Raw genomic sequence first — 18,567 nt, 5'->3', positions numbered from 1 at the left:
TTTTTGTTTGAGAGAAAGTGGAGTAATAGTCTTTTGATCGAGGGTGTTAAACCCGCCCTGTTGATTAGCGCGACTGGGATTTTCTGCTTTACAGTAATAAAAGGTTGTGTAGTTGGTGCAGACTCGCTGAATGTGAGGAAAAACCCTTTTCCAACATTGTTGCGGCAGGAAGCGGAATTAATCATTTGTTCCTTTTATTAATCATTTTTCAGCCTGCGTGCTGGCCCACATCATCAAAGCTGCGGCACGATTGTTTCTTTGCCTGAGCGAAGAGAGACAGCGAGTGGTGTGTAAGCAGACTTCCTTTGCAGACTTCACAGCAGCTCTTTTCGATAAAGACTTCAAAGTTTTTCGCCGGCAAAGAAACACTCGTACCGTAACGCTAAAAATGAAAGCCTCCTTGCAAATAAAATTAATATTCTTCAAAAGTCGCCACTAATACAGGAATTCAGTTTGTACTAGGAGTCAAGTCATTTATACATGACCACAGTGAAGGTCAGTGAATTTTCCAAGGAAGTCAGTAGATTATATGCAGTTACAACCTGAAAGTGACAAGGAGACTGCCAGAAGTCTCTTTTCATCCTATGGTCCTACAAAGGGGCATGGAAAGTGAACACAGGATCATGAAATGGACTACAAACTGCTAGGTTAATTCCTTTCTTCTCGTGTGAGGTAAAGACCTTGCTGTAGAGACAAACAACTGATTACAATGGATTGAGGAAACTTAGCTGAAGTCTTGGGACATCCAGGTTATTCCACTCTGGCCTAATTCCTAAGCAATCTTTGCTCAGTCAAAGCTCAATGAATCCTATTGAGAACTATAACATCACTGAGAGAAAGTTTGAAACCCCTACCCAGACCTTCCATGGACAATGAAGCTAGAGAGAATCCTTTTTTTTTTCCCATAAATATAAACACTACATATGAGCTTTCCTTACTCCTGATCTTATTGTGATTTTTTGTTGTCTCTTTCTTTCTTCTTCCGTTCTTTTAGTTGTCCCCTCTTTACCACTATCAGCATTTTCCCTGCTGTCCACAGCCAGGAGACCTGCAAATATAGCAGCAGGGTTTCATTATCAAGAAGAGCAAGCAGAAGAGGACAATATTTAACAATTATTCCACGAGCGTGCATTGGATATGAGATGATAAATAGCCAATGAGGCACGTAGCGCCAAGTTGGCCATAATCATCTCATATCCAACAAGCGCAAGTGGAATAATTGTTTTATTAAAAACGTTAAATTAAATAATTAAATTGTATTAAATTTTTAGCTCCCTTTTAATTTTAAGCTGACACATACGTTTACCATATTTGTAGATTATGGTATATTGGCTGATATACCATAATGGCTAAGCCAATAAAAAGTCTTGAATTGCATTAACCAATGATCTAGTTTTTAATAAAATCTGCTCAATGGGAAAAATACTGAGCTGAGTACATTATACCACCCCTTGAGTTGCCAGATATGATCATTTCTTCCAAAATAAAATCAGCAAGGACACTTGCTCTGAAGAAGGGCTAACACTTGAAACATCAGCTTTCTAACTCTTTACAGTGGCCAATTTACAATTTTAACTTAGTTGATATGACCAAATTACCAGGGACATAAAGAGACAGGGAGTACTCACAGCAGCGATTTTTTAGAAGCTTATATGTTCACAAACTGGAGAAACGTCAGGAATGAATGTACAAATCCAACACAGATGATCACTCCTCTATGAAAATAAGGATCAAAGGTGCTTGTGCAAAGTGGGGGCACTTCTTAAACATTTATGCCACTTTGATTGTTGCTTTTTCGAAGGGGCTCTTATTTGAGAACATAACTTGCAAATTAAATGTAATTTATTCCAGTACTTACTGTTAAAACAAAGCAGTTAAGAAGTATTGGACCTGAATACACAACCGTAATGAACAAACCAGCAGAATCAAAATACTGCTCCTTTGCAAAGGTCCTATATAAAAAAATAACACATTAAAATAATGGTAATTTGTGAATCTCTTATTTTTTGACAGTTTAGGACATGCATTTTATTTTCTTGAATAAATAATGAAAAGATCAAATAAATATCTCATTTGTTTTCATTTTTTGGGATTCTTGTGCCCAGCTCTCCTTTTAATTTGTCAATTGACCTATTTGTCTCAGTTTCTCCTCACCAACTGAAATTTCACAGAAATGGACCCACACAATCCAACAATGATTAAAAAGAAAAAACAACACAATCCAAAAATGATTAAAAAGGAAAAATACAACAATCCCTAGTAAAAAAAAAAATTCATCGTTTTTAAGTGGACAAAAAAGTTACTTGATTTCCTCTCTTCTATCAAAAAGATAACTAAATTAGCTCTTAGGCATCAGAGTTTATAACAAACTGTAATGAAGACCAAAAGATTCAAGTTGATATTCCTTGATAATCTGGAATAGTTGGCATATGTTATTGGAATTCTTTCTTCAACTATTCATCAGAATAAAGTGCTCACCTCCAGTGTTTTGCTCCTATGGTATTTATTTGTTCTGATGCAAATGCCAGTCCCACTGAGGACAACAATATACAAAAAGATCAACTCTGTGTAACTCAGTCCGCAATTTTTCATTTTCTTTTGGGTAAAGGGCAACAAATGGAATTAGTTCATACTTACGTAGCAGCAAGAACAAGACGATTTGAAAGTTTGTATACTTTCTCGTACAAATAATAGATAGGAATGTTGCCGTGTGGAAAACGATCAAACCTATTAACCAATGTTCAGTCCAGTCTACCTAAGAAGTATTAATAATATTATAAAATTAATCTAGAAAACCGCATTCATAACTATCATAATTTCTTCGAGACCCTTACGACAAAATAAAATAGCTTAAGAAATAGTAATTTTCTCACAGCTTTGACGAATTCCCACAAATTATCAATTTGTTCGGTGGGGATCCATTTATCACCATGTAGAGAAAAATGTTGTCTCATCGCTTCTAGTTCTTGATTTGCGTCGATTTACCTGAGTTACAAAGAACACGATCTGCAAGGCGTTACGTACAAAAAGGGTAAGACTAGGACCGAGCTATCATCCGCTGGCTATATGATGAGCCAGCAGGCAACAAATGGCGGATTCACGGCGGATTCTCGGCGGATTCACTGTTGAATATGCAGTTGTCAATTAAATTTGCATATCAAAGGGAGAGTCAAAGAGCACAGGTGATCATGAATAATATATTTTATCAAAACAGCTGATTCACCTGTCCTTGTACTTAAGCTAAAACATTTTATTCATGTAATCTATGGCAACTAGCGAATGGCAATGAGAGAAGTGTGACCTCAATATTCATTCATGAATATTCTAAACTTTGGTTTGTCTAGTGATCGTTTGTAAAACAATTGTTTTCGGAAGTTAATCTCCTGCTGCAGTGACAATTCTTATAGCAATATTGTTGCCACTAACGCTTTTCTGTTGCCAAGTAATTTATTACTATCTCTGTTGTGTTTCTAAGGAACGGTGATAGAGCGAAATTAATTTCATCGATGGTGGAAATTTACAGATCAAAAAGTTTTCAAGCGATCAAACAATCCATTCTGTTTTTGTATAGAAAAGGAACAATTTAACTTCATCTCGATGTCGCGTGTGTAATCGAATTTAAAACTTGTGATTGATCGGTACGTATTGTGAAATGAAGCCTCTGGAGAGTTAAAAGTTTTCCGTTGAAACGATGTTTTTGCGAATTATTCAAGAGTCCGGAGTGTGGCTATTCATTGCGCTTCCACTCGTCTCTATTGTGGTCAATAGCAGTGAGTTGTTGGGTAAGTTTGTTTGTCATTTTTACAGCGATGTCAAAATTGATTGCTTTCTATCAACAAGTTCCTGTTTCCTTGCTGACTTGTGTCAAAACAAATCTGTTTTTTTCCGGATTTTCAACCATTTTCACGAAAAGAAAATTCTAGATTAAGGCTTTAATGTGAAATTTGTTCACATCATAGCCATTTTTTGTTAGATTACCAGATAAATTGTAAATTTAAGAAAGAATTACAGATATCAGTTCGTGCATTTGAAATTAATTTATAAAGCTAACAGTGAAGATCTCTAAGTAAGTCTTCTTGTTTTCATCAGTTAGCACATACTAATCATCATGTGGTACCTAATTTTTTTATTGTACAGAAGTCCTTTTCATGTTATGTACTTCTAAAAGTACTATTTTGAATTCCAATTCAGTGTAACCTCAATGCAATTTTGGTGAGACTTTCACTCCCAAGATCTCACAAAAAATTCTCCTTACTGTCTGCCATACAATTCTAATGATGTAAGTTTGGAGAATTTGGTATTGGATCAACAGATGATCCCTTATTTTCTTTCTCCTTTTTCTCAGTACTTGTCTGCTTGATATTGTATTGATATTGTGAGAAGTTCTGTCTTGGTCACGCATGGGAGTTAAAGGGATATGTGACATATTTCATTCCCTGTATCTGTTGATCACAATCTAATTCTGAGACTAATTTCAATGGAAAGCATTCACATTGCATTAATTTAACTTACAATATATGAATTTTGACTCATGAAGGTGACAGTTGAATATAATAAAGCTTATAATATCAATTGAAAAAATAAACAAATGAACAAACAAACAAATCACACCACTCGAGATACTTGGTTGGGTTTGTTGGTTATCTTTATTTATACACAATATGTATGAAAGCTAAAAGCTTGTGGGGTCGTGTACAATAAAATACTACTTAATTAAAATCAAATACAGCTAAACATTAAATAGAATTAAAGCAAATTAAAGCGTATTGAATGCCATAAGTGCAACATTGAAACAATCAATTTACATTTAGATGTGTACAAAATCTTCAAGTTCAAAACAAGCGGTTGATGCTGATACTACATTGAATTTAACGACCTTAAAAGTTCTGAAGTTTTGAGTTTTTTCGGCAAGTTCATGACAGCTTGCATCAACAAGAACAGTATATTGAGAAGTCAGGGTATTCCAAAGCACAGAGCCTCTATTTGCAACAGAGTCTTAAAACGTGTGTTAAAACGTGGCACCGTTACTGAATCGCATGCTGCCTAGACAAGCACTTCTATTGAAAATTTAAAAAATTCTTGTTTGAAGCACTGTGATTGAGATATTTCTGAGAGCTAGTAATTATTACACTCTGTTATAATCAAGGTGAAAGGATTTGACAGTAAAGATAATTAGGGAGCCTAAAGATAATTAGACAGTAAAGATAATTAAAGTTTTTAATGCATTTCTTTCAATAACTGCAAGATCTCACAGTTAGCCACTTAAACTGACCCCTCTCCCTAAATATGTACTTTGAAAGAAACTTTGGTATCCCAACTGCGGTAACTTGAACCCACAAATTTCAAATCCAGACGTAAGTTTTCTACAATTCCTGGTTACTTGTCAGTGAGCCCCTTTTACTACCAAATACCTTAATTTGAATTGACCTTATGCAACCCAATCATTTCTTTTGATTTTAACTCTCAGAATTAGTACTACATCAGAAATTGTCTCCTAGGTGATATTTTACTTAATTCTCATTGAGATACAATGAATACATGAAGTTCATATATTTTGTTGAACTGCGGTATTAGATACGTATGATGCACGATCCTCGCAGTAGATAGCGCTATTTATGCAATAGCGAAAATCAGACCTGAAAAAAATCAGGCCTGTACAGGACTCGAACTACTGACCTCTGCGATACTAGTGCAGCGCTCTACCAATTGAGCTAACAAGCCAACTGGGAGCAGGCTGTTAAGTTGATTCGTAATAAACCTGTGAAAGTGATGAGATGCAATGAATACATGAAGTTCATATATTTTTTGAACTGCGGTATTAGATACGTATGATGCACGATCCTCGCAGTAGATAGGGCTATTTATTAAAAAAAAAAAAAAAAAATATATGAACTTCATGTATTCATTGTATCTCATTTATCACTTTCACAGGTTTATTACGAATCAACTTAGCGGCCTGCTCCCAGTTGGCTTGTTAGCTCAATTGGTAGAGCGCTGCACTAGTATCGCAGAGGTCAGTGGTTCGAGTCCCGTACAGGCCTGATTTTTTTCAGGTCTGATTTTCGCTATTGCATAAATAGCGCTATCTACTGCAAGGATGGTGCATCATATGTATTTAATTCTCATTACCTGTCTGCTTTGCAATGTACTTATATTGTAAGGAGAAGTCATAAGTTGATATCTCCAAGTACTTTAGGGTGAAAATGATAATACCTTTCTCCCATGGTGAGCCAAATTCAGTGAGCTTTGTTTTCTAGAACTGCGATCATCAGTATATCATTTTATTATGCACTCTCTATATTTTATCAGCTAATCTCAAATTTCCAATCTTACAGATGATATACAAAAGAACAAAGTTGCATTGTTATTTGAAGATGTTACCATATCTGATTGGAATGCTGGAAATAAAACATTACTTCTTCAGAAAAGCACAGTGGATGCTGTTAACTTGTACTGCTCTTCTAGTCCCAACCAGTGTTCTTTGAATTTCTGGAATGACTCAAGGTATTGTGGGGGAAATGGAGATTTCCAAAATAAAAATCACAGTGGAACTTCTGTTTTTCAAGAGCGTTTTGAAATGAAGTTCAGTTGTTTTCCTCTCCATAGACAAATTTCTAATTGAGGTAAAAAAAATGTTTATCTAGGATAGCATGAACATTGCACCACTACCTTAAAAATTGAGATGCAGAACTAAGACAAAAAGCAGTTCAGTTTATGATAAGTTTCCCACACATTGCTTTTCTTTTATTTTTGCCACTCATTGGCTCATAAGAGTCATTGTAAACTTTGACTCTGAGTGGCTGTTATGATTGTTGCACAATCAGAAATTCACGCTGCCATTTAGTTTGATCACAACAGAATCGTTGCTAATTAGTGTACATTGTAGTGTGACCGTAATTATATGCAAAATGCCTGCAGGTATAAAACAGGGGAATTTTGACTCTACATTTTTATTACTTGGATTAGTGTGTGCACGAATAAAGAATCTTTTGTTTTACAGAACTGAGTAGTTAACAATGATTATACTTTTTGTTTTGGTTTTTTGACACTTGATTAAAATTAATCTTCTCTGTAAACTTCTTGTAAGTAGTCCCCAGTGATTGTTTCACTCACTTGCCCGAAAAGCTTAACAGCTGATGATTATTTTCAGAAAATTTACCACCAAAAATGCAAAGTTGGCTGAATCTCCCAAACAAGAAAAAAATGATGTTTCAATCCAGCTGTTTGTGACATTACCAGATGGAAGTGACACTCAACAAGATAGCCACAGTGTGGTTCCAGGAACAACTCTCAAGAAAATTGTACAAGATTTCAAGCACAACATTTCATCTGTGGTAGGAGTTGAAATCAAATCAGTGACGCTGAACACCAAATCAGGAGGCAGAAGTGATAATAAATTAAACTATATTATGATTCCAATCAGCTTTTCTGTGTTGGTCATCCTGTGTGTTGTAGCTTGTTGCCTTCACTGTTCCAGGTATGTCTCAATGTTTGAAATTATATCACTTGTTAAGAAAATGATCTTTGTACATAGGTTGCAATTAATAAAAGTAATTTCAGAAAAAAATCCTGACAAAATTCAGGCAAATTGAGAAAGTGCTAACTATTATCCAGAAGGCATGAGTTTGAATCCTTTTGTAGCCTGAATTTGCTAGGCTTCTATTCTACAATTGCTTTGTTTGCAGCTTACACAATCAAATGATTTAATTACGGGTAGATCATCCATTTCTCAAAAGGTCATTTATTTCATTTCATTGTAAATTCTGTCCCGTGAAGGAAGTTCCTTCTTAAATTTGCCCCACTCCCAACTTGTGCCTTTATAGTTCAGTAGATAGTAACACCCAACTAGTGCCTGGAAGGCAAAGTTTTCAAACCCACCAAAAGCCTGAAATTTTTCAGGCAACTTTCCTGCAATTGTTTTAATCACAGCTCACCTGCAAAGACCATTTCTTTCCATGTATGTGATGCAAGGGGAAAATATAACTTACTTATTTCAATATCACTGGCTGGATGATGAATATGACTATGTTGTGATTGATGGCCGTGATTAACTTGAGAGGGAAACCTCCCCTTCCCTCTGAGGCCAGCGGTTGCAGTTTAGTTTTCATACGTCATACATAGAATGAAAATGCCAATACAAGTGATGATTAATTTACAGCTTTCGTGATATTTGCAGTTGCAGTTTATTTTCCATATGGCATACATGGACTGAAAATGCCTATAAAAGTGACAATTTGTTCTAATTCTCTAATACTCCACTCGGTAAAGTACAAATAACGCGCAAATCGATTGCAAATATCACTATCTGCTTTGCTTTTCCCACCTTGTAAGAAATGAATATATGAAATAAAGCAGTTTGGGTGAAGTATTCAGTGCTGACTATTTTTACTATTTATTTGTAATTTGACTCGCCCAACGGGCCCTACGGACCCAACGGGCTCGTCAAAATACAGCACTCAGCGATACTACATACGAAAACATCTAATGAAATACATTTATCATACAACGAGAGCATCATAGCCTACATACTGGCAACATAATGACATGAATACACATGAATTCAGTGTCTCAAACCTGCCGTTTTAAAACTCAGACATTTTTCATGTCTGTTGTATAGTTTCAGTCATCGTCAGAGGTCAGTAGACTTTTAACCGAATGATTCTGACATTGGAGGAAGTTAGATCCAGCTCTCTTCCAATATTCGACCACTTTCTTTACACACTTTGTTGAATGTGGATGCATTTCCCAGCTGTCATCGTGGTAATCGTCGCCGTGAGAAGGGTTTAGAGCGCCTGAAATGATCTTGAACTTACCATGCATGATTCCAAATCCTTCACCGACCACGTTCTCTTCGTTGCACGATTCACCAAAGGCTTTTTTGTAGATGACGCCATGTACTTTGCCCGGTTCATTCGGCCATTTTTTCTGCAGCTCTTGAAATTCTTCGGTGTCGGTTTGCATGATAACGACATATCCACTTTTGCAATGTGTTCCGTTGGCAGTGTACCAGTCATCAAGGCCATTTCGCCCGTAAATGATAATTCCGCCGTATTTATGACGACTTCCGCTGTATGGGTTTGATTTGCACGAAATGTGGATCGTGTAAACAATGAAAATCTTGCCACTACCTCGTGGAAAGACCATGAAGCAATTGTTTTCTTCTTCTCCTTCTACGTATGCAGCAAAGTGTGACATTTTTTAGTCTGCCTATGAGATCAATTGATCACAAACAGATATTTATTCCTGCGTTGAAAAATGGAAAGCCTCCCTAAGTGGAAAACTTCCCAAAGCCCAGCGGAACAGCTTACAATGTTGAGAAACGTGACCTCGCGTGATTCGTTTGCATCCCATAGTTGCGTTATACCCCGTCCACACGTATTCGGATGTTTTCGAAACGGAGAGTTTTTTTCTCCGTTTGCACTTCTCGTCCACACGTAAACAGCGTTTTTGGCAACAAAAACAGAGATTTTTGAATACGCTCTCCAGACTGTAGATTTTTAAAAACGGAGATTTATCTTATTCGTGTGGACGCGAATGTTTTCGAATACGGAGGAAAAAATTTCGGATCCGTTTTCGAAAATATCCGGATACGGGTGGACGGGGTCTTAGTTGTAATTGAGGAAGTCGCAGTGGTCAGTATTCGCAAACAGGAAGTTAAGAATGTTCTTTATACATCCGTAACTTCGTGACAAGAGTAGAATCAATAGATCCTTCAAAATTACGATAAGTCTCTTTTGTAAAGACATATTTCGGCGACTCGAGTCATGCCATCATCATTTGTATGTTTTTACACTTACTCGTAACATTAAAATTGGCCGGGTTAACATTTCAAATTAGATGACAGTATTTGAAATGACAGTTAGCGTTAAAATTGCATGGGCATGGTTGCAAGTGCTCTTATTGACTTGAGTGTGTTGGCCATAAGGAAAAATATTTGGATCGAGGTCATGATGAACGGAGCGAGCGCAAGCGGCCATTGTCGGTTTATTACTTCCTTTGATTTAAGGAAGTAAGCGGTTTCGGCTGGGTCAAGAATTTGAAAGGACTCAGCCAAACATTTTTGCCAACAACTTGGAAGAGGAAACAAGTGCTTGTGAATATGCGAATATTTGTCAGTCAATAGATGTTCCTTCGCCTCTTTGGAAAGTTGGCGAGTTGTCTCTCTGGTCAATGTAAAAGGAGTTAGATCCTGCATAGGTAAAAGGCATTCGGATTTAGGGTCTTCAAAGCTAAAGTAACCTTATATTTTGAAAGAGTTAAAGACAATCCTTATGTCAGGATCTTTCCGAACAATTTTTGACACTGTTGGGAAGAGCGCCTTAAACTCGTTGGATGTCCGAACTTTGAGAGCATTTCTTCTAGAGTAACGATTACTCAGCTCCTGAAGTTTCGAAATTTCATAGACATAGACTTTCTGGAATGATGATATAAATATCTTGTTATTGTCATGATTTCATCTGTTACATTTTCATAATCATCTCTATATTGGTTTTTCCTGACAGCGAGAAAAAACGGAAAGCGATAGACACTGAAAGGAGAAAGCAAGCTATGAAGACGCTACGTGAAGACATTTCAAAATCTCCCAAAGCCAGTCACAAAGAGGAACGTCTTCCAGCGGAGAGCACTGTTCAAGGGGATGTATCAATAACAGTCACTCAGGGGGATACCAGAAGGAAGAAACGAAAAAATCCCAAAACTGGAGAGGTCTATCCGAACAGCGATCAACAAGAACAGGTTGAAAATAACGAAAGTCGCGACTTAACGAGGAAAAGAAAAAAGAGAGTTAAACAAAGCAGAGAAAATACTTCAACTTTGACGCCTGCAGTGACCAGTCGTCAGTTGGAAGAAGATGAAAGGGAACGTGTCCCAACACCGATGCCAGTCCACAGTGGTCAGAGCATCAGAACAGATCCGGAGGAGAGCGTCCACGACGGGCGAAGGCACAAGAAGAAAAAGAAACATAAGAGATCACATCATGAAGTAAAAGAACAGGACGAGGGGTTTGCGGAGGGGAGCGAGACACGGCAGGCGGGAAATTCGGAGGATTCTCTGATAAAAAGTCTGCCCCGTCCCCGACAGTTGATCCCGTTGCTTCAGAGAAGCCAAGCAACTCTTCAAGTTTAAAAAAAATTAAAATGTTTGATTTAATAAGTTATTTATTTATTTAATTTTTTTCGGATTGAGACCATTCTACGAGTTGCGCAAAGCGACGCGAAAAAGTTCGTTGCTAATCGGAAAAAAAATTTTGGCATCACAATTAAGCTATTTTGGAAGAGTAGGTAGCGCATATTTGCACACGACAGGTAAATTGTCACCGGAGTACCCCAAGGGAAAATTAAACGCTGATTTAGCTGTTTCGGAGAAGTGGGTAGCGTAAATTTGTCTCGTCGAGTCAACTCTCAATGGTCTACTCCAGGAAAAAATTAACCGATAATGTGGCAATGCACACATAGAGAATTCAAAATACGTTGTGTCTCATTCAGACCACCTATCTCGTTATAAATCTTTCTCCAGAAACTGTCATAGTTCTAAACTAAAGTCGTCATAGTTCTAAACTAAAGTCTAGTCTTTCCGGGCGTTTAAGTTTCCCGCTCGTATGCTAATCGGAAACTTCGACAAATCCCTCGAGTGTTCTGAAGCTGTTCCGCCATTGTTCAAAAATGGCCATATAGGGTCATTTTTCGCTTGTCTAACAAAGCCTATTGTTATCAAATTTGAGCCACTTTTCTTGATACGTCTTTAGGTGGAAAAGTAATTAGAAATGGGAAATTTTCCGTTTACAATCGGTTTTCTTAGACACCTTGGAAAGCGGACACTTTTAGTAAACCTTGTACGAAATCACAAACCCATTCTGTTCAGGCCTCTAGAGCAGGGCACACGCTAACTTTAATCATTTTTCCAAACCTTTTGTTTCTGTTTTATTCCTTTTTACCGTTCCCAAATATTTGTGAATCTTTGATTGAGTTCGGATGTTTTCTATTGCCTCCTGATAAAAACGTTCGTAAAATATCAAAGTCGCCGATTTTTAGATGTAAGCAGTGAAAGGAATTAAGAAATACTTAAGTCAGTACAGGGAATCGTGTTTTGCTTCAGAAGCCAGTATAAATGAATACATATACAGCCGCTTAAAAATTTCAAAACTTATTTCTTAACTAAAATTATAACCAAAGAGTCGATATTTGTCTAAACTGCGTACATTAAATGTAGGTCCCTAGGAGTGACTAGTATCTTATTCCTGATTACGACATCACCCCTGAATCACACATTAAGGTCACAAGAATAAAGAAAGTGATCATTAACCAAAGAAGCTCTTGATTGTTAATAAAATTCTCTTTGTCAACACCTTAGGTAACGCATAGAGAACAGTATGGAGAATATGCATATTGATGTTAGGCTGTAAAGGGTTCATTCTTGACCGCCGCCCAGTTAGCCCAATGGAAAGTACGCTGGACTGTTGTGCCAGAGGTCGAGGGTTCGAGTCCCGGCCGGACCAACACTCAAGGTCTTAAAATATTTGAGAATAATTTGCTGCCTTTCAAAAACATCAAGAAATGGGTAGATATTTGATGTGTATTACGTATATGACGTGATGAATCATGAGATTCATGGGAAATAAATTATGATCGAGTTCAACCACCGAGCTAGAATGTTGTGTCTCAGTACATGACAATATCCTAGTCTTCTCGGATAGGGACGAATAAATGGAGGTCCCGTCTCCTGCAGGGTTGGGGTGGGAGACGTTAATTTCCCGCGCACGAGATTACTGTGTGATGGATGCCCTCCCCTGGGGTGGGATGGGGGGGTTGTTGTGAAGGCCGAAAGTTAGAAAACTCATTAAAGTGCTACTGAAACGTAATTTTCATATCCGAGATTTTTGCAATATAATAGAGTTTGAACGTTATTTGCAAACGCTGTGTACTTTTTTTTGGGCCAACGCATAGCGGAAAGTACATTTTTAACCATTCGAAGTTGACCGGCTGAGATCAAAATTGGCGGCCATCTTGGCACGGCCAAAACAGCCCTGTGACGTCACTGGTTGTGTACTTCTGTGAAAGAAGGGTAAAAGCATGGAGTGTGGCTTGCATGTTGGGAAGCCGAAAAAGAGGATTTCGGGCAAAATGCCATCCTCTTCTTCTTCATCGGCGGCCACATCGGCATCTTGGCTATCTGCGAGAGATTCGCCTGGATAGGGAGCAAAATTCCCGACTGATAACGAATCTCTACCAGTCTATTTAGTTAATCGGCAACTGACGAGATCCACAAGATTAGGATCGAAACCGCGGTCTTGCCTGACCATCTACAGACAATGTCGAAAGACATTATAATGGCAGATGGGCTACTAAACGCCCTGGGCCAAAGCAATGCCATTCAGAGACTGAAGTAAACATGGAAGCCTCATACGACACCGCCACCGAAGATGATCTACTCGGCAAGTCTGAGGATAACGAACAAATCCCTCTGTACCAAATGCCTAGCAGAACATGCCCAGAATCCCTACAATATAGGGCGAGGGCCAAAATAAGAGCAGACGAGGATTTCAAAAACGAGATAAAGCAAATCCTTAACAACGCGGAGCAAGAAACAGTAAAGGCGATCATGTGCTTCTATGAACGTGAAATCGGTCGTTTTAATACCGAAATAAAGAAAAGAAAACGAGCCAAAACGGCTGGAACACTGAACACTAAGAACTGTAGTACGATCGAGTCAGCGCGCGTGGCGCAAGCTGAAAGCAATCAAGACAACATAACGATCGAGACAGTCAAAAAAATAGCTGTACATCTACAAAGGCGAACGATTCGAACAAGACGCAATCCCTGATGTGCGTACTCAATGCCACACATAAAGCAAATTTTCATGAAAAACTGGCATTTAAGAGAAACACAACCACTACTGAGCGAACTATACAAAAATCCGCCGCTCGTATCAAAGAGGGCGGTCGCTCAAAGACATACTCGTGAGGGCTAAACTTTGAATAGGCTACTCTAAACACACGCCGAGGAGTCGTATAGGCCTGTCAACCCCTTTTTACGCCACCATCTTCCTCTTCGCTACTGGAGACAACTTCGCTTCGTTCAGAAGAAGATTCACTTGACAAAACTTCAATATCTGCCATCTCCTTCGCCCACGAATACAAACAAACAGTGAGTGAAATAAACCACGCTATCGGAGTGAACACAACCAGTGACGTCATCAATCCATTTCGCTCGGTACCAGAGCCCGGACATGGTTTTGTGTAAAATTTTTGATTTGAACGGTTAAAAAAGATACCTTTCGCTTCTTTTTGGCCAAAGCAAACTATCTCTTGATGATCAGCATATTCAAAACTACAGGTTAGAGCGAAAATCTCAGATACGAAAATTTCGTTTCAGTAGCACTTTAAGGGTTAATTACGTCACCTTCGTTAAATAAAGAATATTGTATTGTATTGTAGTCTACATTTCTGCAAGTGCGAACAGTCTACGCGTAAAGAAACCTCAACACTCTCGCCTTGGCCCACAATGAAATGTGAAACCGTATGATGACCGCTTCTTGGAGAAGGCAAAAGGCCATAAAGTAGGGAACACATTCCAAATTTGAAACGTGCTCACAGTAGAAACTTCGATAAACAAATCACTGGTTCGGATCCATTTTCTTGTCAGAAGTGAGTTCGTGAATTGCTTACAGAAGTATGAAAGGAGAGCACGTGAAAAAAAATTATTCTAAGAAATGACAGAATTCAGTAATCAAACATTCCTAGGAAGCAAAGATGGAACAAGACAGTGTGTTCCGTTGGCAGTGTACCATAGCCATTTCGCCCGTAAATGATAATTCCGTCGTCTTTTGTCTGATTTATACAAAATGCGGTATGAGTGAACTTCGAAAGGCCTGCCATTACCGGTTGGTGGGTATCCCGTGAAGTTCTCTTCTTCACTGTCTAGCGCTACATTGGCCTTGAGTTGTGACTCCGCCGTGATGTATCGATCGATAGTCAACTGATCGATTGAGGAAAAAGATTGCTTCTTACGTTAAAGAAAGGGAAACCTTTTGAAACCTTTTATATAAATTGTTTGGTAGGATGCAGCCGAGGGTCCCGAGAAACAGGTTGTCAATAATTTTTCTCGCCATTTTGAAAACAAATCATTCTATGTCATTTAGCAGTTATTCACTGAAATGGAAGTAATTATGGGTGGATTTTTAACGAGCGAGGCCAATATTCACCGATAATGAGGTGACTAATTGGTTGTAATCAGTACACTCCACACAAACACCAGAAAAAAAAAATCCATCTATTCGGTCAATGCACCAGAAAAGGATCCGAAATTCAACTCTTGACAAGCGATTTTGTCTTTCTAGCTTCTCGGAGGTGAATAGTACTTGCTAATCACTTGAAAACTAGCCAATCAGCGTGTGCGAAAAGCACCATTCACCTGTGTGATGTTTACTATTACGTATTGTGATTGGTTTGGTTCTATCGAGTATCTTAAAATTTGTGAATATGAGATTTGTCTTCTCTCAGTGCTTTTGCGAATTCATAATTACATTTCTTCGAATTCGTAACCTCATTTTTTCCATGTCGTGATATTGTTTTTCCTTTTTTTGAATATGCTAAGAGCGAAAGTCATTAAAATATTGGACCTGCTGACGTGCTCGCTACGATCGAATTCATTTGGAAGTGCTACTGATGCAAACAAAAAACAAAATAAAATTACAGCATAAAAAGTAAAGGGTATTTGGTTAACTTTAGCACTTGAGGAAGAATTAGGGAGGATCTTTGATAACATAATCGAAGACGCGTGTTGAAAGATTCATCTCTACCGGTTTGAACCTCTCTAACCAAGCTACAACCTTGAACTTGAAGGCAATAATTAAAATATTAAATCGCTTTTGATCGGAAATCTTGAAAGAATTCCTTTCGATGTAACATCCAGTAATTCACAGACTTTTTATATCTATTTAAAAAAAAGATCATAAAGTACAAAAGTAATACATGTATGCCTGGAAAAAAAAAATCGATTACGAGCAGTCCCCTCCTTTTCAGCGAAGTCTGTTGCGTGAGTCAAAAAAGATAAAGGCAAACAGTGTAAAAAAATTTGCTGTTAGCGCGCCACAGGAAACTCTTGAAGTGGTGCTCATGCGCTGTAGGAGCCCCATGAGTGAGGCACCTCAGTCATGGAGCTCCCGCCGTGCATGACGTCACTCCAAGGGTTCAGCAGCGCGCTCACATCAATTTTTTTTTTAACTGATTTCGTTTTAGACTCGCGCCACGGACTTCGCTGAAGAGGAGGGACTGCTCGAATTTTATGTAACTCTAGACTTGCGATTTTGTCCTTTCAGCTGCTCGGTAAGACAAATAGTGCTTGGCTATTACTTTGGAACTAGCCAATGAGCGTGCGCGCAAAACAGCACTGAGCATAAAGATTGATTCTTACGTCAAAGTTTGATGTCTTAGTTACATTGTTCGGTATAAAGCTGCCGAGGGCCCCGAGAAACGGGTTGTCAATAATTTACCTGTTGTTTTGAAAACAAATCATTCCATGTCATTTAGCAATTATTTAATGAGGTGGAAGTAGTTAGGGATGGGTTTTTAACGAGCGAGGCCAATATCCACCCATTTCACCGATACTGAGGTGAATAATTGTTTTAGTACAGTCCACACAAACACCAGAAAAAAAATCCATTTTTTTCTGTCAATGCACCAGAAATGGTCGGAAATTCAACTCTTGACACACGATTATATCTCTCTGGTATCTCGGAGGTGAATAGTACTTGCTAATCACTTGCAAACTAGCCAATCAGCGTGTGCGAAAAGCATCATTCACCTGTGTGATGTTTACTATTCCGTATTATGATTAATTTGGTTATATCGAGTTCCTTAAAATTTGTGTAAATAAGATTTGTTTTTTCTGCTTTGGTTTTTTTGAATTCGTAATTACATTTTTTCGAATTCTTAACCTCATTCTTTCGAATGTCGTGATATTGTTTTTCTCTTCTTGAATATGCTAAGAGCGAAAGTCATCAAAATATTGGACCTGATGAAGCGCTTGCTACGATTGAATCTGTTTGGAAGTCCTAAAATGCACAAAAACAAAACAAAACAGAAGAAAAAACACAAAACTGAGAAAGTGAGGGGTATAAAGTAATTTTCAACACAGGAGGAAAAATGAGGAAGGATCTTCGAGATTCGAAGATGCGTTTTGAAAGATCCGTCTCGATCGGTTAGAACCTTTGTCGGCAGGCTACAACCTTGAACTTCAGGGTATAATAAAGACACGAAAATTCCTTTTAATGTAACATCCACTGATTAACAGGCCTTCTGAAAAAAGAAATTTGATCAAAGAGTACAATGTTATGCATGTATGCCTAAAAACCAACTCACGAAGGAGCTCAACCTACTAGAAGTTCATTAATCCTTGCAGCACGTATCCATATCACACAAACAGAAAAATTGGCCACTAAGCTTGAGCCTCCATTATATCATACGCGTTAGTAAAAAATGACATGAATGTTTAGCGTCTTTGAGCTGCCGCAGTTCTAAAACTTAGCTGTATGGCTTCACTCCTTATCAGAAGAAACTAAACTTTTAACAGCATGATTTTGGCGTTCAAGGAAGTTGGATCCAGCTCTCTTCCACCATTCAACAACTTTTTCTACGCACCTTTTTGATTCTGGATGCATTTCCAAGCTGTCGACGCGCTTGCAGTCGGAACGGGGGTCTTTGTTCGGTTGGCCGTGGTCCGCGTCGTCGAGATAGGGATGGAAGGTGTTGGAAATTGTCTTAAGCTCACCATCTATGATTCCAAATCCTTCACCGACCACACCCACTTGGTTGAATGATTCCCCGAAGGCTTTTCTGTAGATGATGCCATGTACTTTGCCTGGTTCTTCATGCCATTTTTTCTGCAACTCTTGAAATTCTTCAGTGTCGGTCTGCATGATAACAACATATCCACTTTTGCAGTGTGTTGCATTAGCAGTGTACCAGTCATCAGAGCCGTTTCGCCCGTAAATGATGATTCCGCCGTATTTATGACAACTTCCACTGTATGGGTTCGATTTACATGAAATGTGAATCGTACGAACTTCGAAACGCTTGTCATTTCCATTTGGTGGGAGGACTGTGAAGTGTTCACCTTCCCTGTCTAGTGCGATGCTAACCATAAATTTTGACCCAGCCATAGTGTATCTCAGTGGTCTTCGAGTCAGCTGATTGATTCTCACGTCAAAGAAAGGGAAACTTTTTGATGACCTAGATAAATTGTTGGTAAGATTCCGGTGAAGGCCTCTGGAAAAAGATTGCAATAATCTATTCGTTCGTTCTTTTGTATCATTCCATGTCATTTGGCAATTATTCACTGAAGTGGAAGTAATTAGGGGTGGATTTTTAACTAGCGAATTACGGCGAGGTAAATATGTATCTATTTCACTGATACTGAGGTGAAAAATTGTTTTCAGCGAATTCCGTTGCACGAGTTGAAAAAAAAGGGCAAACGGTGTAAAAAAAATGCTCATAGTGAGCCGCAGGAAACTCTTGGAGTGGTGCTCATGCGCTGCAGAAGCTCCATGAGTGAGGTACCTCAGTCATGGAGC

General features: G+C 38.4%; 4 protein-coding genes and 1 pseudogene across 6 annotated transcripts; 1 reads left to right on the top strand and 4 right to left on the bottom strand.

The window, feature by feature from the left end:
* The window catches only part of LOC148740617 (uncharacterized), a 1,045,961-nt pseudogene that overhangs the window by 880,173 nt on the left and 147,221 nt on the right, over nucleotides 1–18,567 (bottom strand).
* LOC111341833 (transmembrane protein 18) lies at nucleotides 178–3,030 on the bottom strand. Of its 2 annotated transcripts, XM_088748802.1 has the most exons (6): nucleotides 2,874–3,030; nucleotides 2,638–2,755; nucleotides 2,479–2,533; nucleotides 1,859–1,952; nucleotides 939–1,048; nucleotides 178–684 (listed from the first exon to the last, which is right to left on the bottom strand). In XM_088748802.1, the coding sequence occupies exons 1-5, from the start codon at nucleotides 2,952–2,954 to the stop codon at nucleotides 947–949; spliced, it is 450 nt and encodes a 149-aa protein (XP_088604928.1). In that variant the 5' UTR covers nucleotides 2,955–3,030; the 3' UTR covers nucleotides 178–684; nucleotides 939–946. The 2 variants fall into 2 exon arrangements, with proteins under 2 accessions (XP_088604928.1, XP_088604927.1); XM_088748801.1 differs by having other exon boundaries at nucleotides 178–1,048.
* On the top strand, nucleotides 3,091–12,633 carry LOC148740629 (uncharacterized). 2 transcript variants are annotated; one of them, XM_088748796.1, is made up of 5 exons: nucleotides 3,091–3,182; nucleotides 3,476–3,782; nucleotides 6,336–6,504; nucleotides 7,151–7,477; nucleotides 10,503–12,633. In XM_088748796.1, the coding sequence occupies exons 2-5, from the start codon at nucleotides 3,692–3,694 to the stop codon at nucleotides 11,122–11,124; spliced, it is 1,209 nt and encodes a 402-aa protein (XP_088604922.1). In that variant the 5' UTR covers nucleotides 3,091–3,182; nucleotides 3,476–3,691; the 3' UTR covers nucleotides 11,125–12,633. The 2 variants fall into 2 exon arrangements, with proteins under 2 accessions (XP_088604922.1, XP_088604921.1); XM_088748795.1 differs by lacking the exon at nucleotides 3,091–3,182 and having other exon boundaries at nucleotides 3,204–3,782.
* On the bottom strand, nucleotides 7,726–9,624 carry LOC148740630 (uncharacterized). The gene has a single exon (XM_088748800.1). It carries the CDS (start codon nucleotides 9,193–9,195, stop codon nucleotides 8,620–8,622), a length of 576 nt encoding a protein of 191 aa, XP_088604926.1. The 5' UTR covers nucleotides 9,196–9,624; the 3' UTR covers nucleotides 7,726–8,619.
* Nucleotides 17,238–18,307, bottom strand: LOC148740628 (uncharacterized). Its single transcript, XM_088748799.1, has one exon. The coding sequence runs from the start codon at nucleotides 18,154–18,156 to the stop codon at nucleotides 17,533–17,535; it is 624 nt and encodes a 207-aa protein (XP_088604925.1). The 5' UTR covers nucleotides 18,157–18,307; the 3' UTR covers nucleotides 17,238–17,532.

The sequence above is a fragment of the Stylophora pistillata genome, chromosome 2 (assembly GCF_964205215.1).
Source record: "Stylophora pistillata chromosome 2, jaStyPist1.2, whole genome shotgun sequence".
Classification (NCBI taxonomy): domain Eukaryota; kingdom Metazoa; phylum Cnidaria; class Anthozoa; order Scleractinia; family Pocilloporidae; genus Stylophora; species Stylophora pistillata.
This window is presented reverse-complemented; position numbering and strand designations above follow the sequence as displayed.